Source organism: Triturus cristatus, chromosome 2_2, assembly GCF_964204655.1.
Source record: "Triturus cristatus chromosome 2_2, aTriCri1.1, whole genome shotgun sequence".
Taxonomy (NCBI): Eukaryota; Metazoa; Chordata; class Amphibia; order Caudata; family Salamandridae; genus Triturus; species Triturus cristatus.
Genome location: NC_140582.1, coordinates 1,153,743,353 through 1,153,760,907, shown reverse-complemented (window position 1 = coordinate 1,153,760,907; position 17,555 = coordinate 1,153,743,353). Strand labels below are relative to the sequence as shown.

General features: G+C 48.0%; 1 protein-coding gene across 3 annotated transcripts in view; it reads right to left on the bottom strand.

Moving 5' to 3' along the window:
* ATRN (attractin) overlaps positions 1-17,555 on the bottom strand; it is a 900,609-nt gene that overhangs the window by 772,100 nt on the left and 110,954 nt on the right. For all 3 annotated transcript variants that reach the window (XM_085642692.1, XM_085642691.1, XM_085642693.1), the window contains exon 4: positions 683-811. In XM_085642692.1, coding sequence (XP_085498818.1) covers positions 683-811 — 129 coding nt within the window. The remainder of the gene's footprint in view (positions 1-682; positions 812-17,555) is intronic.

The window sequence follows — 17,555 nt, the reverse complement described above, 5'->3', positions numbered from 1 at the left end:
TCTTGTAATAAAATGGCGATTCTCAGATTTACATGACAAGAGAATCTGGATTTTATTAAAGACACGGAGGCTAACATTATCCCACCCACCTCTCCCTAGGAGTATTTTGTATGTTTGTTCTAAATTTAAATAATATTACAAAAAATGTTCTTAAAGAATGTGTTTTGTGATTAATAATAAGTTTATGAAGTTTTGATGCATTAGGATTAAGTGAAGTTATAAGGTTGTAAGTTTTTTAGGTTTAATATTGTTTTTTGGGGCAGATGCACAAGTGTGACGTCAGGAATCATGGATAAGTGGAAAGGAGAAGAAGTAGTGTTTATCTTCACAGTTTCGCATTTAAAAGAGGAAGCACATTCCATGTAAGAGACTTTTGAGGTTCTTTTTTGTTCCAATTATGGATTGTTATATTAGTGTTCTTTAAATGGACTGCTGAGGAGTAGCATAAAAAAAAAAAGAGATTATGCATAATGTTAGCCTCTGTGTCTTTAATTAAATCCATTTTCTCTTGTCATGTAAATCTGAGAATCGCCATTCTCACAACACTTTCTTGCTTTGATAATCAACAAAAAATATAACAATGTTACATTTTGCTAAGTTTTCTCGAATGGTCTCTCAAAATTAGGTGGACCGAGTTATAGTCTCCAAGATCTGAAGCATCTGCAGATCACTCATTACTTACTTGTAACTGATGTTAAATCCTGTGAGATTGTAGGCAGCATCACTGAAAAAATGAAGCAATGCATAACCGGAAGTGGCAGCAACTTCTGGCACAGTTTCATTATTATCTTTTTCAGGAATGATAAGTCCACTAAAACAAAAAAGACAATTAATAAAGAAAATATCTAACAATACACATCAGTAACTTTTATTCGTTTATAGGAAAATGGCACAGACAAAAAAAGTATTCATGAATGAGCCACCAGGAAAAGTTGTACCGCATCCTCACGAACATTGCTTAAATCTAAAAAGAGTAAACAAATACTAGCTACATCAACTGAAATAAATATGAAGGTAACTGACATATCAAAATAGATCTTTCCAGTGCAATTTTCATTACCTATGGCATGCATTCATGGTCTATGAAAGAAAATTCATTATATGCGCCCCAAGGTGAGAATAAATAGCATGGGCTGTAATCTCTACCATCCTTCCCCCAACAGAAAGCGACATCTTATCTTAAAGTGCAACACATTTAAAATATACTGCACTGCTACTCTGAGCAAGTACCACAGCAGAATCCTCAAAATAAAGTCTCTGGGAAAAACATACACGGATGTCAGATTCCAAACTGAAATGTAGGCTGAGGATACTATTGGTAATCAGTCAAAGATGTTGTACATAAGCATAACAAAATTTGCCATCAAGAGCTAGCAAAGGGTCCATCACATAAAAAGCTGACACGGACAATGGCGCGAGAATCAAAGGAATTTAGATGCCTGTTCCACAACAGTATTGTTTTTTCCTTTTTTGTTTTGTTTTTTAGAATTCCAAGCGGTTATTGGAAAGACGACGGAAAACTGTCTTCATTGAATGTTTTTAATTAACTATATTTATACTGTAAGTCAGCAGCTGACTCCAATGACATTTTATTCATAACCAATTAATATTTTTACATTTCGTCACGCTAAAGGGAAACACCAACGTCTCAAAATTTCTTTACCTGGAATTCCAAACAGGATTTACCTGTTCAGAACCGATAAGAGACCAAGTCTGTCCACAACAAGGATTAAAAGCAGGGAATAGGAGGTCTGTATCAAAGAAATTACATGGCAGGGAGTACAAATGAAATCGCATAACTGATTTCCAAATCAGCTCAAATAGTATAGTAATTGAAAGAAAAAAAATGAAAAAAATCCAGTCAGGATCAACAATAATATAAGGTAAGTACTCGCCCAAACGTTTCAAAACAAAATACAGTTCCTACAGTACGTAAGGGATTTCTACAAGTGTTCATGGTTTCAACAAGTCAGGCAAGGAATAAACAAAAGAGAGGCAGTACGGTGTCACAAATAAATAAAGCATACGAAGTAATGAGACAAGAGAGCTCATGTAGGACATGTTACTTACCTTCGGTAATGCCGGACATGATCTAGCAGCAGATTCCTTACCTTTTAACTTCCAGGCGTCAGGTTAGAAGCATAAGATTTTTTTATGGCAGTACCATTGTGCACCGATAAGTGGCGCCAGTCGTGAAGTCATAGGTGTTGGGTTCACCGCCGTGGGGACATCCACATCATCTACATAGGCAGCGCGCGGACATCAGTACTTTTCACGACTTTCCACACCAGAAGCAGAGCCATGAAGGGACTGACCGGGGCGTGTAAAAAAAAATAAAAAAATAAAAAAAACTAGGGTCGGGGGTAACCGCCCAGCACTAAACCAATCTGCAGTGCAGGGGGAATAGGTGGGTCTGTAAGGAATCTGCAGCAAAATCATGTTTCTACCAGATAAGGCATTACCGAAGGTAAGTAACTTGTCCGACTGATAGAGACATCTAGCCGCAGGTTTTTACCTTTCAATGGATACCCATGCAATACCATACCAGGAGGGACTGCAGAAAGGTTTTAGACTAAGTTATCCTACAAGACAGAGCAGCCAAAGAGGCCTTCCCAGCAGACCTGAAAATCCAGGCAGCAGTGAATGGCAAACGTGTGTAGAGATGCTCACATGGCCGCTTGGCAGATTTCAGTAACCGGGACACCAAACTGAAGAGCAGTGGTTGTTGCTTTCCCACTGGTGGAATGGGCCCTAAAGCCTTCAGGAGGCTGTTTCTTCGCCAAGGCATAACATATTTTAATGCAAAGGATCATACATCGCGAAATGGTCCTCTTCAGAACTGCTCGCCCCGTCTTTGCTCCAACATACACTATGAAGAGTTGGTCATCCACTCAGAACTCTTTAGTGTGATCAAGGTAGAACGATGACGCTCTTTTTGGGTCCAGACGGTGAAAACACTCTTCCTTGGAAGGATGCGGTGGTGCATAGAAGGTAAGCCGAGTAACAGATTGAGCCAGATGGAAAGTTGTTGCCACTTGAAGCAGAAAAGATGCCCTAGTGAGGAGCACTAATTTGTCCAGAAAGAAGGTCAGGTAAGTGCCTGCAGTTCGCTCACCTTTCTGGCAGATGTTATTGCCACTAAAAAGGCTGTTTTGATAGTGAGCAGCCAGAGGGGGCAATTGTGCCGAGGTTCAAACGGTGCACACATCAAAAAGGTAAGGACCAAATGAAGATCCCATTGGTGCACAATAAAAGGAGAAGGGGGAAACAGTCGAGTAAGCCCCTTCAAAAATCTCTGTACAAGACGAAACTTAAAAAGTGATGGCTCATCTGGCAGCTGAAGAAAAGCATACAGGGCCGAAAGGTAGCCCTTCATAGTGCCGTGAGCGGAGCCCTGCTGGGCCAAGGAAAGAATGAAAAGAAGAACATCTGATAGGGAGGCAAACGTTCAACAGACTGTTTTGTAAAGTATTTACAAAACGTTTGCCATTGGCAGGTGTATACTGACTTCGTGGCGGTACGCTTGGCTGCCAGAATAACCACAGACTTCAACAGGAAAGTCAAAAGCTGTCAACTAGTCAAAAGCTGTCAACTGTCGCCGCTCAATTGCCATGGAAGGAGGCGGAGATTGGACAGGTTCGATGAAGGACCCGCCCCTGCAACAGGAGATCCTACTGAAGGAGCAGCCTGACCGGAAGATCGATGCTCATTTGCAGAAGCTCGGGATACCAGAATCTCCATGTCCGGAGCCACAAGAATGACTTGTGCCCGGTCGCTATTAATCTTCTTGAGAACTCTGGGCAGGAATGTTATGTATGGAAAGGCGTACAAAAGGCCTGTGCTCCACTTGCGAAAAAAAGTGTCGCCAGATGAGAGCCGCCTTGGAAAATTCAATGCGCAAAACTGCTGTCGCTTTCTCTTCCGAGGCTAATTGATCTAAGCAAGGCATTCCCCATGTTAGATTTGGGGGTCTCTAGTTGGCAATGGTTGGCACCTTTGTCCAAATAGGGACCCTTGCGTCTAGTGAGGGGCTATACTTCTAAAATAACCCCTGCTCACCCCCTTGGTAGCTTAGCACGAGCAGGCAGGCTTTTCTCAGAGGCAGTGTGTAAAGCATTTGTGAACACATAAGTAATACAGTGAAACACTAAAAATGGACACCACACCAGTTTAGAACATGCATTTGTATTGCAATAGGTCTCGCAGTTACGACAGTCTCAGCTTTTGGCATTGTAAATAACTATGCCTTTTATTTATGTTTTTGAAACAAAAATAAAAGGCATTATTTGCAATATCAATAACTCAAACCAGCATAAATAAGAGACCTATTGCATTGCAAATGCATGTTGTGGATGTAAGCGACACGAAGCGCCAGTAGTTAGTGCGCGCGAAGTGACCTTGTGAGATGTAGACGCCACAGTCATTAATGTGAATGGTCTTAGTGACATATCCTTGAGATTATGACAAGTGACAATAACAAACGTTATCACTAAAAATATCTTCGTGTCTTGGTTATTGGTTGCTGGGAATCAACGTGTACTTAGTAGGACTAATTGTCTCTGCTGTGCGCATGTACATCTTATGAGATCCCCACGGTTTCTTGGACGAGCAGTGCTGTGTGCTGGCAAACCCAGCTACTCTTCAAAAGAGTTCATTTTGGACGGAGGACGCCCGCTTCGTTAAATAGGAGTTCATTATTATTCAGAGACACCCACATATTAAGCCACTGTTTTATACGAAGAGCCGTCTATCAACAGTCCGGACTCCCTTGGAAATGTAGTCCCACCCAAGTCAATGCTACCTCTGCCTCAACCACATGTGGACGACAGCCCACCAGGATTGAAAACCGCGGCCTGTACGGTGCAAACGACAGCCCACCAGGATTGAAAACCGCGGCCTGTACGGTGCAAACAGATCTCTACAGCACACCCCCAACCCACTCAGCCACCATAACAACTTCACACCAACAGCTTGCATGACTGCCAGCAACAAGCACACAGCCCACATCTCCAGCCTCCCCCCCCGCCTCCCAAAACATGCACGGTAAACACACAAACAGAGGGCAGTTCACAGCCAGTCACTTCTTGTAGGAAAACAGCAACTTCGTGCAACTGCGAAGTAAACACGGCCGGCCTTCAGGGGTCAGGGAGAGACCTGCGAATTCCTCAGTGCCTTCTGCTGTGTGTGTGTGTGGGCACTGCCTGCGCTGAGAGCGGCTCCCGGCCTGGGCCAGGCACTGCAGCCTGCTAAAACCCAGCATCGCACTCTGATACAGGACAACTGCACAGCACAACCCCAATGGGGTTCAAGTGCTGGAATGATGGAGGCTATGAATGCCCACCTCCAATGGCACTCATCGCAGTGGCCTCAGAATGATGAACGGTTGAGTCAGGCACTGCTGCTTTTAACTGCTAAAACACAGATGTCAAGTGCAGGCACATGAAGCATAAAGATAATAAAAATATCAATCCAGCTATCTTTTGTAGTGCATATATGGGGCCACCGTACAACAGAGCACTAAGCAGAGAACATTTGTATAGCAGGACAGCAAGGTCATGGTGAGGTGAAGCTCAGGGGCAGGTGAAACAGGTAGATGGGAAGACAGGGAGGGGGGGCGGAGGGGGGCAGCGCAAGGCAGTATACTGCACAGTCGTATTTCCACATCATCTACATTACAAATAATGACAATTTAAGATACAGGGAGCTAAAGTTCTACCCAGAATCTCACATTTTTTGCACAGAGCTGAAACTTAGATGAGAACCTTGGTCTCATGGATACACGTGTAATAATCCACCTCAGTCACTTCCGCATCATTGCAAATATTCTATATGAGGAGACACCGGAATTATGGGACTGAGGCAGTTTTTTTTTTTTTTTACATAATTATCAATTTGCTGCCTTTGCCACACAATCCAGCGTGTTTCTAGCTCAAACGAACCAAACGTTACTAAAAATGCTGTGACGTGTTGCTGTGCAGTGAAAGACTGACTTGACTGTTCACCTTTCAGTTGCATATTGTTGTATAGGGTGTCCTTGGACCAAAGAGTACAGTGACTATTTACCTTTGTTCTCTATACTTTAGGACTCACCGAAGTAAATATCACTGGTTATGCAAATGGCTCCGGCACTGCTGACGCCGTGCAGGGTCCCCGGGAGCTTCCGATATTATCTGGCGCACGAGGGGAGGGGGGGGGCCAGGGCGGGTTGGTGAAAACCTTGAATAAGTCATAGTATAACCGCCATGCGAGTGAATACACAAATTATGGTATTTTTACCACCTCGTGCTGAAGAGTAAAGTACAACTGCGGAATTTACCCCTCCACTTTTGAACTCAAGCGCTGCAGTAAAGCTTAGCACACATGTGCTGCGTCGCTAGGCGAGACCTAAATATAAGTAATCTTTACTAGACTTTACACAAGACCAAACGACAAAAATCTACAATACTGTAATAAAAATAAGACTTTAAAATGGCAGAAATAGCTTAGTTCACTTAAGATTGTAAATGCAACACTTTACTCTCAAAGTACCTGGGATGCGTAACGCAAAACAAACAAAAGGGTCGCAGGGAAGGTGATGTGCCGTTCCTTACACTTAGGGGAGTGGATGAGTAGGTTCCTCACTGCTTAACAGGAGAGTTGAGGCTTGCTTCCTTAGTGTGTGAGGAGTTGACACGCTAGTTTCTTGCTGCGATCCGATGACGGTCTGGTGCGATGCGACTAAATGGTGTCTTGGTTACAGTGCGACAACGTAGATACGTGCACGCCCGACGGCCGTGTGGCGACTATGTGAACTTCTGAGCCGCGACAGGCCCTGCAACATGCTTCTCCGGTAATGCGACGATGACCTCTGCGACGGCGGCACGCTTCTCCCGTGATGAGACGCGCCTCGGTGATGTGATGGCTATAGCGGCGGCACGCTTATTCGGCAATGCGACAACTGCTGCGGCGGCGACAAGCTTCTTCTTTGTTGAGTCGCGCTTCCAGCTCCCAGCGACAAGCGGTCTCTTAGAAGGCCCAGCACAACAGCAGGCACTTCAATTCCCAGCAAGGGAATTCAGGGATGAGCTGCTGGTGAAGTCTTGTATCCCTGAGACTTCAGGCAGGAGGCAAGCACAGTTCCGGCGCTTGGAGATTCTTCTTCAAGATGATGAAAGCACACTCAGTCCTTTTTCTCCTTTCTTTGGCAATGAAGCAACCACTGCAGGTCAACCCCCGAACAGCACACAGCACAGGGGTAGTCTCCTCCTTCAGTTTCCTCCCAGAGCCCCACACTGTTTAATGTCTACATGAGTCCTTTGGCAGAGATTGTCCATTTGGCATAAAAATCATTACCTACGCTGATGACACTCAACTTGTGGCGGTAATAAACCACCCCGAGAAGTCACCAAGCGACCTAGGAAGTTGCTTAGAGGAGGTAGCCAAATGGATGGAACTCTCTTGCCTAAAAGTCAACATGGACAAGACTGAGCTTATGCTTCTCAGTAACTCTCCCTCTTTTAATCCGGAGCTACTCCGGCCGAAATGCCTTGGCCCTGCTCCAGTCCCCAAAGACCAGATTAAAAGCCTCGGCATCTGGTTGGACCGTTCCCTCAGCTTCAACTACAAAGTGGCAAAATTATCAGCCAATTGCTATGGCCTGCTGGGGAAGTTACGTAAAATACTTCCATTTCAGGCAAAAAGAATCATGGTCCAAGCTCTCATTCTATCCCACTTGGACTATGGGAACGCCCTGTATTTAGAAGCCCCTCAATCCGCTACACGCAAGCTCCAGATTATTCAAAACTGCACAGCTCGCCTGCTCCTCCAGACTCCTCATCGGCAATCCACAATACCAGCACTGAGGAGCCTTCACTAGCTGCCGGTCAGGGAGAGAATCCAATTCAAAGCCATGTGTATTGCTCATAAGACCTTCTGAAGCAATGGCCCAGCAGTCAGCCGATCTATGATAACCCCTTACCAACCTAGTAGACACCTCCGCTCGGCGCCCTCTTCCCTCGCCCTACTCCCAAGAATAAAGAGAGCTAGACGTGGCAGACGCTCCTTTTCCTACAACTCGCCCAAGTTATGGAACGCTCTTCCCCCACGCATACAGGCGGAGCCTAATCTGCTCCCCTTTCGCAAACTCCTAAAAGCACTGCTCTTTAACAAATGCTTCTAACCTCTGGGCTTTCTCTGCCTGTCCGCGTTCGTCTGCAGCGCTGGAACGCCTCAAGGTAGCGATCGTGCTATATGAATGTTTTTTTCTCAATTCATTTCATTTCCCTAGGGTCTGACAAGTAAACCAAATAAGCCAATCATGGAGTCACTAATCCATTACATCAATTTAACATACGGAGCACTTGCACTGTGGCACTGATTAGCAGTGGCACAGTGCCCAAAGCATCTTTACAAGCAAAACATATAGCAAAAACACAGGAGGCAACTGCAAAAAATGGAAGGGAGACCCACGCCAATGGTGCCAGGTCTAACACCCACTACTGAAAAAGATGTTGCACAACCTTCGGATGGAGACGCCATTAATGATCCGCAAGGTACCAGTAGCTGAGATGGACCGATCTGGCATTCATAGAACCGACCAGATGTTGAACCACCAGGGAAATGCATTGTTGTTCCAGCCAAGTCGAGAGACGCAGGGTCTCTTGACAAGGGATTCACGACCTTACCCCGCCCTGCCTGTTGCACAAGGTAGTAGTGTGGTCTGTGAACACCTGAACTAGTCTTCCTTTCACGGATGATAAAAAGGCTTTCAGTGCCAACCGGATCACACGAAGCTCCAACAGGTTGATATGGAGCCTTGCTTCCGCCAGAGACCAGAGTCATCGGATCTCCACCTCTCCAAGATGGCCGTCCCATCCCAGAAGGGACCCATCTGTCACGAACGTGAGATGTGGGTGATTAAGAGAAAGGGGTCTGCTGCTGACTCCAATCGCTGTTTGTCCGCCACCACCGCAGGTCGTTCACTGTTTCCTGCGGTATCAACTAGGTCAGTGAGATTTTCATGATGCTGTGCCCATTGGAACTTCAGGTCCCACTGCAGAAAACCATCTGGCACGGTCCACTAGCAGGATGCAGGGGTCCATGAGGCCCAACAGCCTCAGAGTAATTCTCACTGAAATCCATGATAGAGGCTGAAACATCGGTGTCATAGCCTGAATACCCTGGACTCGCTGCTCTGGAGGATAAGCCCAAAACTGCACCGTGTCCAGAACTGCTCTCATGAAAGGGAGCTTCTGAGAGGGTGTTGGGTGTGATTTCGGAACGTTGGTAGTAAAGTCCAGTGAATGCAGGAGGTTCACAATAGTCTGGAGGTGGGAGACTGCTTGGGAGTCCAATGCTTGGGCCAAGCCCGCCTTCAACAACCAGTCGTCGAGATAGGGGAAGACTAGGACCCCTGATCTCTACACATGGGCTGCGACCACCGCCATCAACTTGGTGAACACCCGAGGGCACGGGTGAGGCCGAAGAGCAGCAGGGTAAACTGAAAGTGCTTGAGGCTCACCGTAAACCACAGATAGCGACGATGGGCTGGCAAAGCGGAAATGTGGAACTAGGTGCGCTGCAGATCAAATGCTACCATCCCTGAGCAAGGATGAGCATCATGAACTTCGCCTTTTTGAGCAAGTAGTTGAGGGCTCTGCAGTCTAGGATAGGACGAGAGCCTCCATCCTTCTTTGGAACCAGAAGATAGTGGGAATAGCAACCACAGCCTCTTTCTAGCCCGGTAACCCTACCTATAGCTCCCTTGGCCAAGACAGCCTTGACTTCCTCGCGGAGTAAGGCAAGGCAATCCTCCATCAGCTGATCGTAAGTTGGAGGCATGGAGGGAAGAGTAGTCTGGAAGGGGGTCGGGGGAGTACGGCCTTTCGACTGTTTGCAGCACCCACCTGTCTTAGGTGATATCTTGGCACTGGTGGAGGTGATGGCGTTTCCTGCCACCAACTGGACATCCATGATCCGGAGGGATCGGACTAGGAAGGTTTTGAAGTGGAGGAGGGGGGTTGATGTGGCCTGACCGGACTTCTGGCCTCCTGACCCGTGGGATCGAGGTGAACCGCATTCACCGCCCCGCAGAGGTTGCTGGACTAGTGGGGTCCTCTGGCTGGAATACAGTTGGCGCAGTTGGAAGCACCTTCCGTAGCAACGAAAGGGGCGAAAAGCAAACACAGGCCGGGATGAGGTGGAGAAACCCAGGGACTTTGCTGTAGCCCACAGGTTCTTGAAGCGTTCAAGCAATGCATCTGTGTAGGAAAGTAGGATCTGCTTTCATGGTTACCCCCACTTTTTGCTGGTGTTATTCTGTTTAGGACTAGTATGACTGGGATCCTGCTAATCAGGACCCCAGTCACTGTGCTTTTTCTCTAAATTTGACAGTGGTACTTCGGTACCTTCCCAAGTGCCTACTGGTATACCCTTTAAGTCCCTTGTAGGAAAGTGCCCCTTTTTGCATGGTAACCCCGCCCCCCTCGCCCTACTTTGTGCCCGACATCTGATGCAACCTGACCTGATGTGCCCTGGGTCCCTGCCAATCAGGTTTCAAAGGCCTGTATTCTTTACCAAATCTGTACCTTTGTACCCACAATGGGCACATCTCTGGCCATAGGTAAGCCCCTTGTAAAAGGTACCATGGGTACCAAGGGTACTGTGACCAAGGGCACTGTGACCAGGAAAGTGCTTCAAGGGCTGCAGCACCTATTGTGCCACCACTGGAGGGTGGCATAATAGGGGGTTTACCCACCCAAAGTAAGGGACCCACTGGTCCCGACCTACACACCCCTTTAAATGTCCCTAAATCTAGTATTTTGGGGCAACCCTAAACCTTGCCTCCTCAGATTCAAGGAAGAATGGAGGACCGAAGAGCCGGGCTAACCCAGGAAGAAGAGGAAACCTACTGCTTTGGCCCCAGCCCTACCGGCCTGTCCTGACTCAGACCTGCCTACAGCAAAGAAACCAGTGTGTACAGCATTCAGCAGCACCCCCTGCCCACAGAGCCCAGAGGACCTGCCATGCACTTACCTTACAGACTGTCTCCTGTGAGCACCGGATTTGCACATGCAAAGACTTCAAGACCAGAATTCCGATTCAAGTATCTCCAAGATTCTGCTACACTTTGCACCAGACGCCCACGGCCAGAGTTCGAGGAGGTCTCCCATGCGATCCTGACCTGGTGATCCCCAACCTCCCTCAAGCCGATGCCTGCAGCCTGAAGGGTCATCCCGACCACGACGACCAGAGCTGGAAAGAAAACCAGACGACAGAAGAAACCCCTGCACCCCACGACCTTGAGTAGCCCAACAGATGATGTCCAGGCATCCTCCAAGATCCCAACTTACCTTTCCAACCCGTGGTCACCTTCAGGAAGTTTCCCTGCCTGAGCCTGCAGCAACTTCACAGAGTAAGGTCTCCATTGAAAAGCATAGGGCCCCCCCATGTCCTTTCTGCACAATGCACCCCAGTGCCACTGGTGGTGCAGCTCCTGTGCTGGTCACTGGCCCCTGCAGTGCTAACCTCCCCCCGAGGAGCTTTGCTCCCACATCAGAGTGGCTTGCTCTTCAGCAGTCCCTATCCAAAGGCCCCCTTAGCCCCATTGGGCCCCTGCACTCTGCACCGGGCCGATCCACTGCCGCTGGTGGGGTAACTCTAGCGCCCATCTAGACCTTGGGGAACCTTGGTCCAAACCACCAAAACTCCCAATCATAAGTTGTGTACTTACCTGAGAAATCGCTACCACTTTTTCTCCCATAAGAATCTATGTTAAGAGATTTTGGGCCTAAAACGTTCTTAGTGTTGAACTGTTTGTATGGTGAAAAGAGAACTAAATTGAAAGTCTAAGAAATCTTAAGTACCATGTATTGTAAGAACCCTTGGTGTGGTATCTAGGCATACCTCCCCCAGTACTCAAAGTAATATAAAAAAAGACTAAAAAGAATAAAAAGAATTATGAAAGTAATTACCTGTGTACTTTTAACTGTTTTAAAGTGATGGAAACCTGTAATAACTGCAATTCAATCCTCAATGTAAAGGTTTACAATTAAAAGTACATTTCACATACCTACCTACCTCGTGCTTGGTTCTAGAAATAATATACCAGTATACCTTCTTTATACTTACCCAATTGGTCTGCATTTTGTCTCGGAGTGCATGCCATCAGTCTTGATTGAGTGAATACAATAAATGCTTAACACACCCTCTGGATGAGCCCAACTGCTCACCCACAAAACCACAAATACAGCTGTTAGTACTTACCGAATTTAGACTCTGCCTTACCTCTGGGGGCTACCTGGACCCTGTGAACACTATACCTCAGTTTGGTATAGTATATACAGAGCCAGCTTCCTACATCCCTAGTATATGGCACTGAGGTTCCCAGGGCATAGGTACGGCGGGGTTCCGTCCTAGGCTGCAGCATGTATTGTGCCACCCAGAAGAGTCCACTTAAACTATGACTACAGGCCTGCCATTGCTGCCTGTGTGAGCTCGTGTTTGCACCTCTCACCGCAGATATGTTTCTTTATATCCGAGGTCACTACACTTAAAACCTATAAGTCACCCCTATAGCAGGCTCTTCAGAGCTGTGGGAAGGGTGCTTGGTTTCCAGAGTGAGGGTGCCACTGGATGAGCAGGACACCCCTACAATCCCCGGAGTCAAGTCTCCAGGCTTTGTAAGTACGGTCAGGCATTTAATACATATAGTGGACATCGTCATTTATGAGATGTCCAAGTAAATATGGGCTATACCAAAACCAGTCATGTTTGATATCAAACATGTTCGAATCCTACCCCATCATAGATTCCTGTGTTGGCTGTAGGATCCCATGTACTGGGGGGCTCCCCTAGGGTGCCCCCTCATATTCCCGGTACCAACCTTTCAGGGTCTAACAGCAAGCTAGTGCTGCTGCAGACAACAGACATGTGTCTGTCCTCCTGCTGCTTAGTTGAGCTAGAAGGGGAATGCAGAACAAAAGGTTTCCTGTCACAGGGATGTGTGACCACCTCCCAGACAGGACTTCGTGTATTGGGCTGGGGTAGGGGAGCTTGCCAGCTTTGAAGGGCACATTTGGTGCCCTCCTTGCATACTTCAGTTGGAGCTAGTTCAGGGAGCCCTTGGTTCACGCTCTGGCGTGAAACTGGACAAAGGACATTGGAATATGCTCCCCTATAACCAGCCCCTCCTCTGGGCAGGACCCCGGATTTGTTCCAACACTTTCACTACGGTACTTAAGGGCTTTCCTGTGGGTGGCTCTTCAGATTCGTCGTGGCACAAGATTCAAACCCGAAACCACTTCAACTTCGATCATCTGGGCACCTTGACTTCGCTGGACTTTGCTTGGAACCGAGATTGCACCAAGGAAGATTCCTGCTGCTCCTGGTCTCGCTGTTCTGCAAGTCTTCTTCGTTGTTTGTACTTCTTCCGGGTTCCTCTCCAGGCCTGTGGGTATCAAAGACACCTGAAGTAATCTCCCTTGCAGTGAAGGAGTCACTCCCCTGCATCTGCAGGCACAGCAACAAGGCCGACTGGGCTGCTGCTACGGATGCCCCACAGACTTCGAAAGGCTCAGCACCACAGGTGTTGGTTCTGTAACTCCCTCGAGACTTGACCTGTCCTTTCAGCAATTTTGAGGCCAGTATCCCTGAGCAGAACCGCTGGAACAGAACACCTGTGCACCGCATCGACTTGCCGTTGCAAAGGCTTGTTGGGTCTATACTCCAGAGATCTTTGGGCTACAGGAAGCTCAGACCTACAGCATCTCTTCCTGCCAAGATCTTTGCCCTCACTGCATCCTCTGCGTCTGCATCTTTGGTGAGCTGCTTGTGATCCTTTTGTGACTCCTGTGCCTTCGGCCTGTGCGCTCTAGTGATGGGTCACTTTGGCTTCAGTGGGTTCCCTTGCTTGCTCGTGACCTACTCCGACTCTCCTGCATTTGGAGAGACCCTTGGACCTTGCTAGTCCCAACGTTGCTCCTTTATCGTTTACCATGTCTGTTGTTGCTGCCAAGGCTTGTTGGAGCTCCTGCCAGGCAGACCCCCTGGCTCTCAACTTCCGACGTGGGACAGCTCGTGAACAGCTCCTGGTCTTCCACAGCATCGCCTGGTCTTCACAGCTGCAGGAACAAGGTCACGGCCATTACGCCTGCATCTTCACTGATCGGTGGTCATTGCTCTTCGGTGCCTCCTGGTCACCTTTGAGTGGCACAGACAGCCCCCAATGCTTGCAGGTTTTTCTCTTCAAAAATCCATCCTTTAATTCAACCGGACTCTTTCACCTTCTTCGTAAGCGGAATCTTACATGAAGTCCTCCATTGCGGTCTACGGCGGTTACAGACATCACTTCACACCTATGCACCCAGCTTCCCTGGAGTAGGTATCCCGGTTCCTGGGGCATTTACGGGTGGGGTGACTCTCCAACCTTCTGTCTTCCACAGGGCTTTTTCAGGGTCCACTGGGAGGGGTGCTGCTTCTTTAAAACTGCAACCGCAACTTTCCCATTGACTTGTTTGGAGTACGCGGCTGTGTTTCCACTCTTCACACAGCCTCAGTGGGGTTCCTGGGAACTTACCTCTGTTGGTTCCTTGTGTCCCCAGCTCTTCTGAGTCTCTTGGTACTGTGTATTTGTGTTGATATCTCCGGCTAGGAGCTAAACCATTGTGTTTGTGACTGTAGTGTAATAAATAGACATTCTCATAACTACATTGTGCGATTCTTTTTTTTTTAACTAGCACTACATAATTAGATCTGGTAAAACAAGCTGCTTAATTCTCCTTCTGGACTAAGCCTGAAGGCTGCTCTCCACAGCTACCACTATGGTTGTCTAAGACCATTAAACCACCCTAAGTGTTTTCTGGATTAGAGCAGGGTGCTACACTTCAATAAGTGTGCACCATATACTAGGTGAGACACCTACAATCTGCCTGGTCTCCGATGAGACGGGCCATCAAAGGGCATGTCCATGAGGTTAGCTTGGACATTCCCCGAAAAGCCGGACAGCCTCAGCCAGGTGGGGCACCTAACGGCAGTTGCCGAGGAAATTGCTCTGCCTAGAGTCCGCTGTGTCAAAGCCACATCAAATGGCAAACTTCCCTGCATTCCTCCGGTCCGTAAAAGCTTGGGAGAGGAGAGCCCAGGCAGTACTTGCCCAAACGTATCCCATAGCGAAGGAGAGTAACGGCCCGAGAGGCATGCAGTGTTTACAGACCGCAATAATATGCAGATGGAAAAAAAATCCCTTCTTAAAAGCTGTTCAACCATTTGGATTCCCTGTCCGGAGTGAGGACCGGAAAGCACAATGGGAAGTGGCGGCTTGGATCACCAAGCTCTGTGGGGTTGGATGGATAGAGAGGACAGCTGGGTCACCCGGTGCAGGGCGGTGGCGGCAGTCAATGGTTCTATTCACAGGAGCCCCTGTGCTAGGCTTGAACCAGGTGCCCAGTAGAACATCTTTCATGGCCTCATTGAAAGGCAGCGAGGACTCAGAGGAGGCGACACCAGGCTGCAGGACCTCCGTCAAGATGTTGGTCTTGACTGCCACCGTAGGAAGCGGCAGGTCCAAGACCTTAAAAGACCTACGCATCACCATTGCAAATTAGGCTGCCTCCTCCGTAGCCAGTTTAGGGGGGAGACAGCATGTCAGAATCTGGAAAGTGTCCATGCCGCTGGCAGCACCCAGGTTCTCATACCAGTCCAGGTCTTGATTGGTTTGAGGGATTTCTAAGGGATCCTGCTACCCCTTCCAATCCTCATCCTCAAAGCCTAACCCTTCAGAATAGGGCAGGTTGAACTCATGGAACCGTACTGCTCTGTCTGCGCAGGTCTGGGCTGCGGTGGAGGACATCTGGAATGACAAGGGGGAGGGGGGGGGGGGGGTGCTGCTGCCGGTGGGCACGGGGTTAGGTCGCATAAGTACGACTGGCACTGGTCCCGATCCAGGGACAGATCCAAGAGAAGGCTGTGGCCGAAGCCGGAGGCGAGGAACACATGGGATCTCCTTCAGCTGAGCCTGCTGGGCCGAAGGCACGCCGGCAGGTTCAGGCCGCCCAAATATGGCACACATGGCATCCTAAAAACGGGGCAGGGGTCGGTCCCGGCCCTGGAAAAGGAGGAAAAAAGCAGAGCGGACCTAGACACATCCTCCACGGAGCAAGGCCTCCAACGCCGAGGCTCCTCAGTCTCGTCGAATGGCGGACGGCACGAAGCCGAATAATGCTACGACTTCTTGTGCTTTTTGTGGTGCTTCTTACCTGACCGCGTTGACTTAGAGGAAAAATACTTTGTTCCCCAGGAGCGGTGCTCAGACCTTCCTCTTGACCGGGACAGAGATAGACGAGGAGATTACTGTGTTGCCGGACGCAACAGGAATATGCGGCTAGATGTCTTTCAGATATATATAAAACTTCTAATTTCTCAAAACATAACTGAAGTGCAGGAGGAAGTTGATGGGAGCTTGGAAAATGAAACACAGGAAATGAAAACGACGCTGAGCTCTCTGAAAGGAGTCACGACAAGAACACAAATCTGACATCCAAGATAAAATTATCTTGAAAAAGGCAAGAGAAAAGCACAAGCTCGCTGTTATAAATAGAAACCCTTTTTAGGTCTCGCCTGCCCCAGCGCATGAGCTGGTCTGGCGAGACTTTTAGTAAGGGCTTCTAAAATGCTACCCACGGCCGGCCTACAGCGTGCGTGCATGTGCGCAGGCGCGCGCTTACAAGCAGAGGCGCCATATGGCTTTCCTCGTCATGCTCATTAAGTGCATCGCTCGCCACGCTTGATCGCGATTGCGATCACTTTCGCGGCCGGCTTTTTATACACCTCAAGTTAAATGCCTTCATCTTTCAACAAAAAGTGCCCGTCACATACTTACATATTTTTTTCCTAGATATTTATACTGCCTTGCATCCTAATTAGGATTTCTGGACCATCCACGCATGTTCCTAACATACCAATAGAATGCGACATTTAAAGAAGCCACCCAGTGAATAATTTTACAGTAGAACTCAGGCCCCCAGCAGACATCATTGAACAAAGTAAACATTCTAGACTCCAATGCCATGCGATCCGAGAAGTAAAGGAAGGTTTTTTTCTATGACCTGGATGACCCCTTTAAGGTGTTGAATGTGTACATTTGATTTTACAAAAAGTATTCCACCTCCGCATCCGGTGGAGGATGCTTACTTAAGTACGCACTACAGCCCACCTATAACACGTTGTGTCCTGATCAGAAACATCCACTGCGTATCGCCCTTACCATCTTTATTTTCCTTGTTCCACTGTCATCGCCTGAGCACAGGAAGTACCTTTCATAATAAAGAGCATTGTGGCATGTGAGCAAAGCGTCAAATCGTGCACGCACCGCTGTGGATTTTCTTTCAGCTCCTTTGAAAAGAGTGTAGGGGCTTTCGAAGTAAACAGCGAGCGACGGACCCCGCTTCTTTGATGCCGGCTGGAGGTATCTCTCCCGGCTAGGGCTGGCGATAAAAGAAGGCATGAGGGAAAAGGTCAGGCCCATTTTGCAGGCGGCTGGTGCTTTGTCAGACGACACAGAAAGCCGCCCCCAGTGTTTC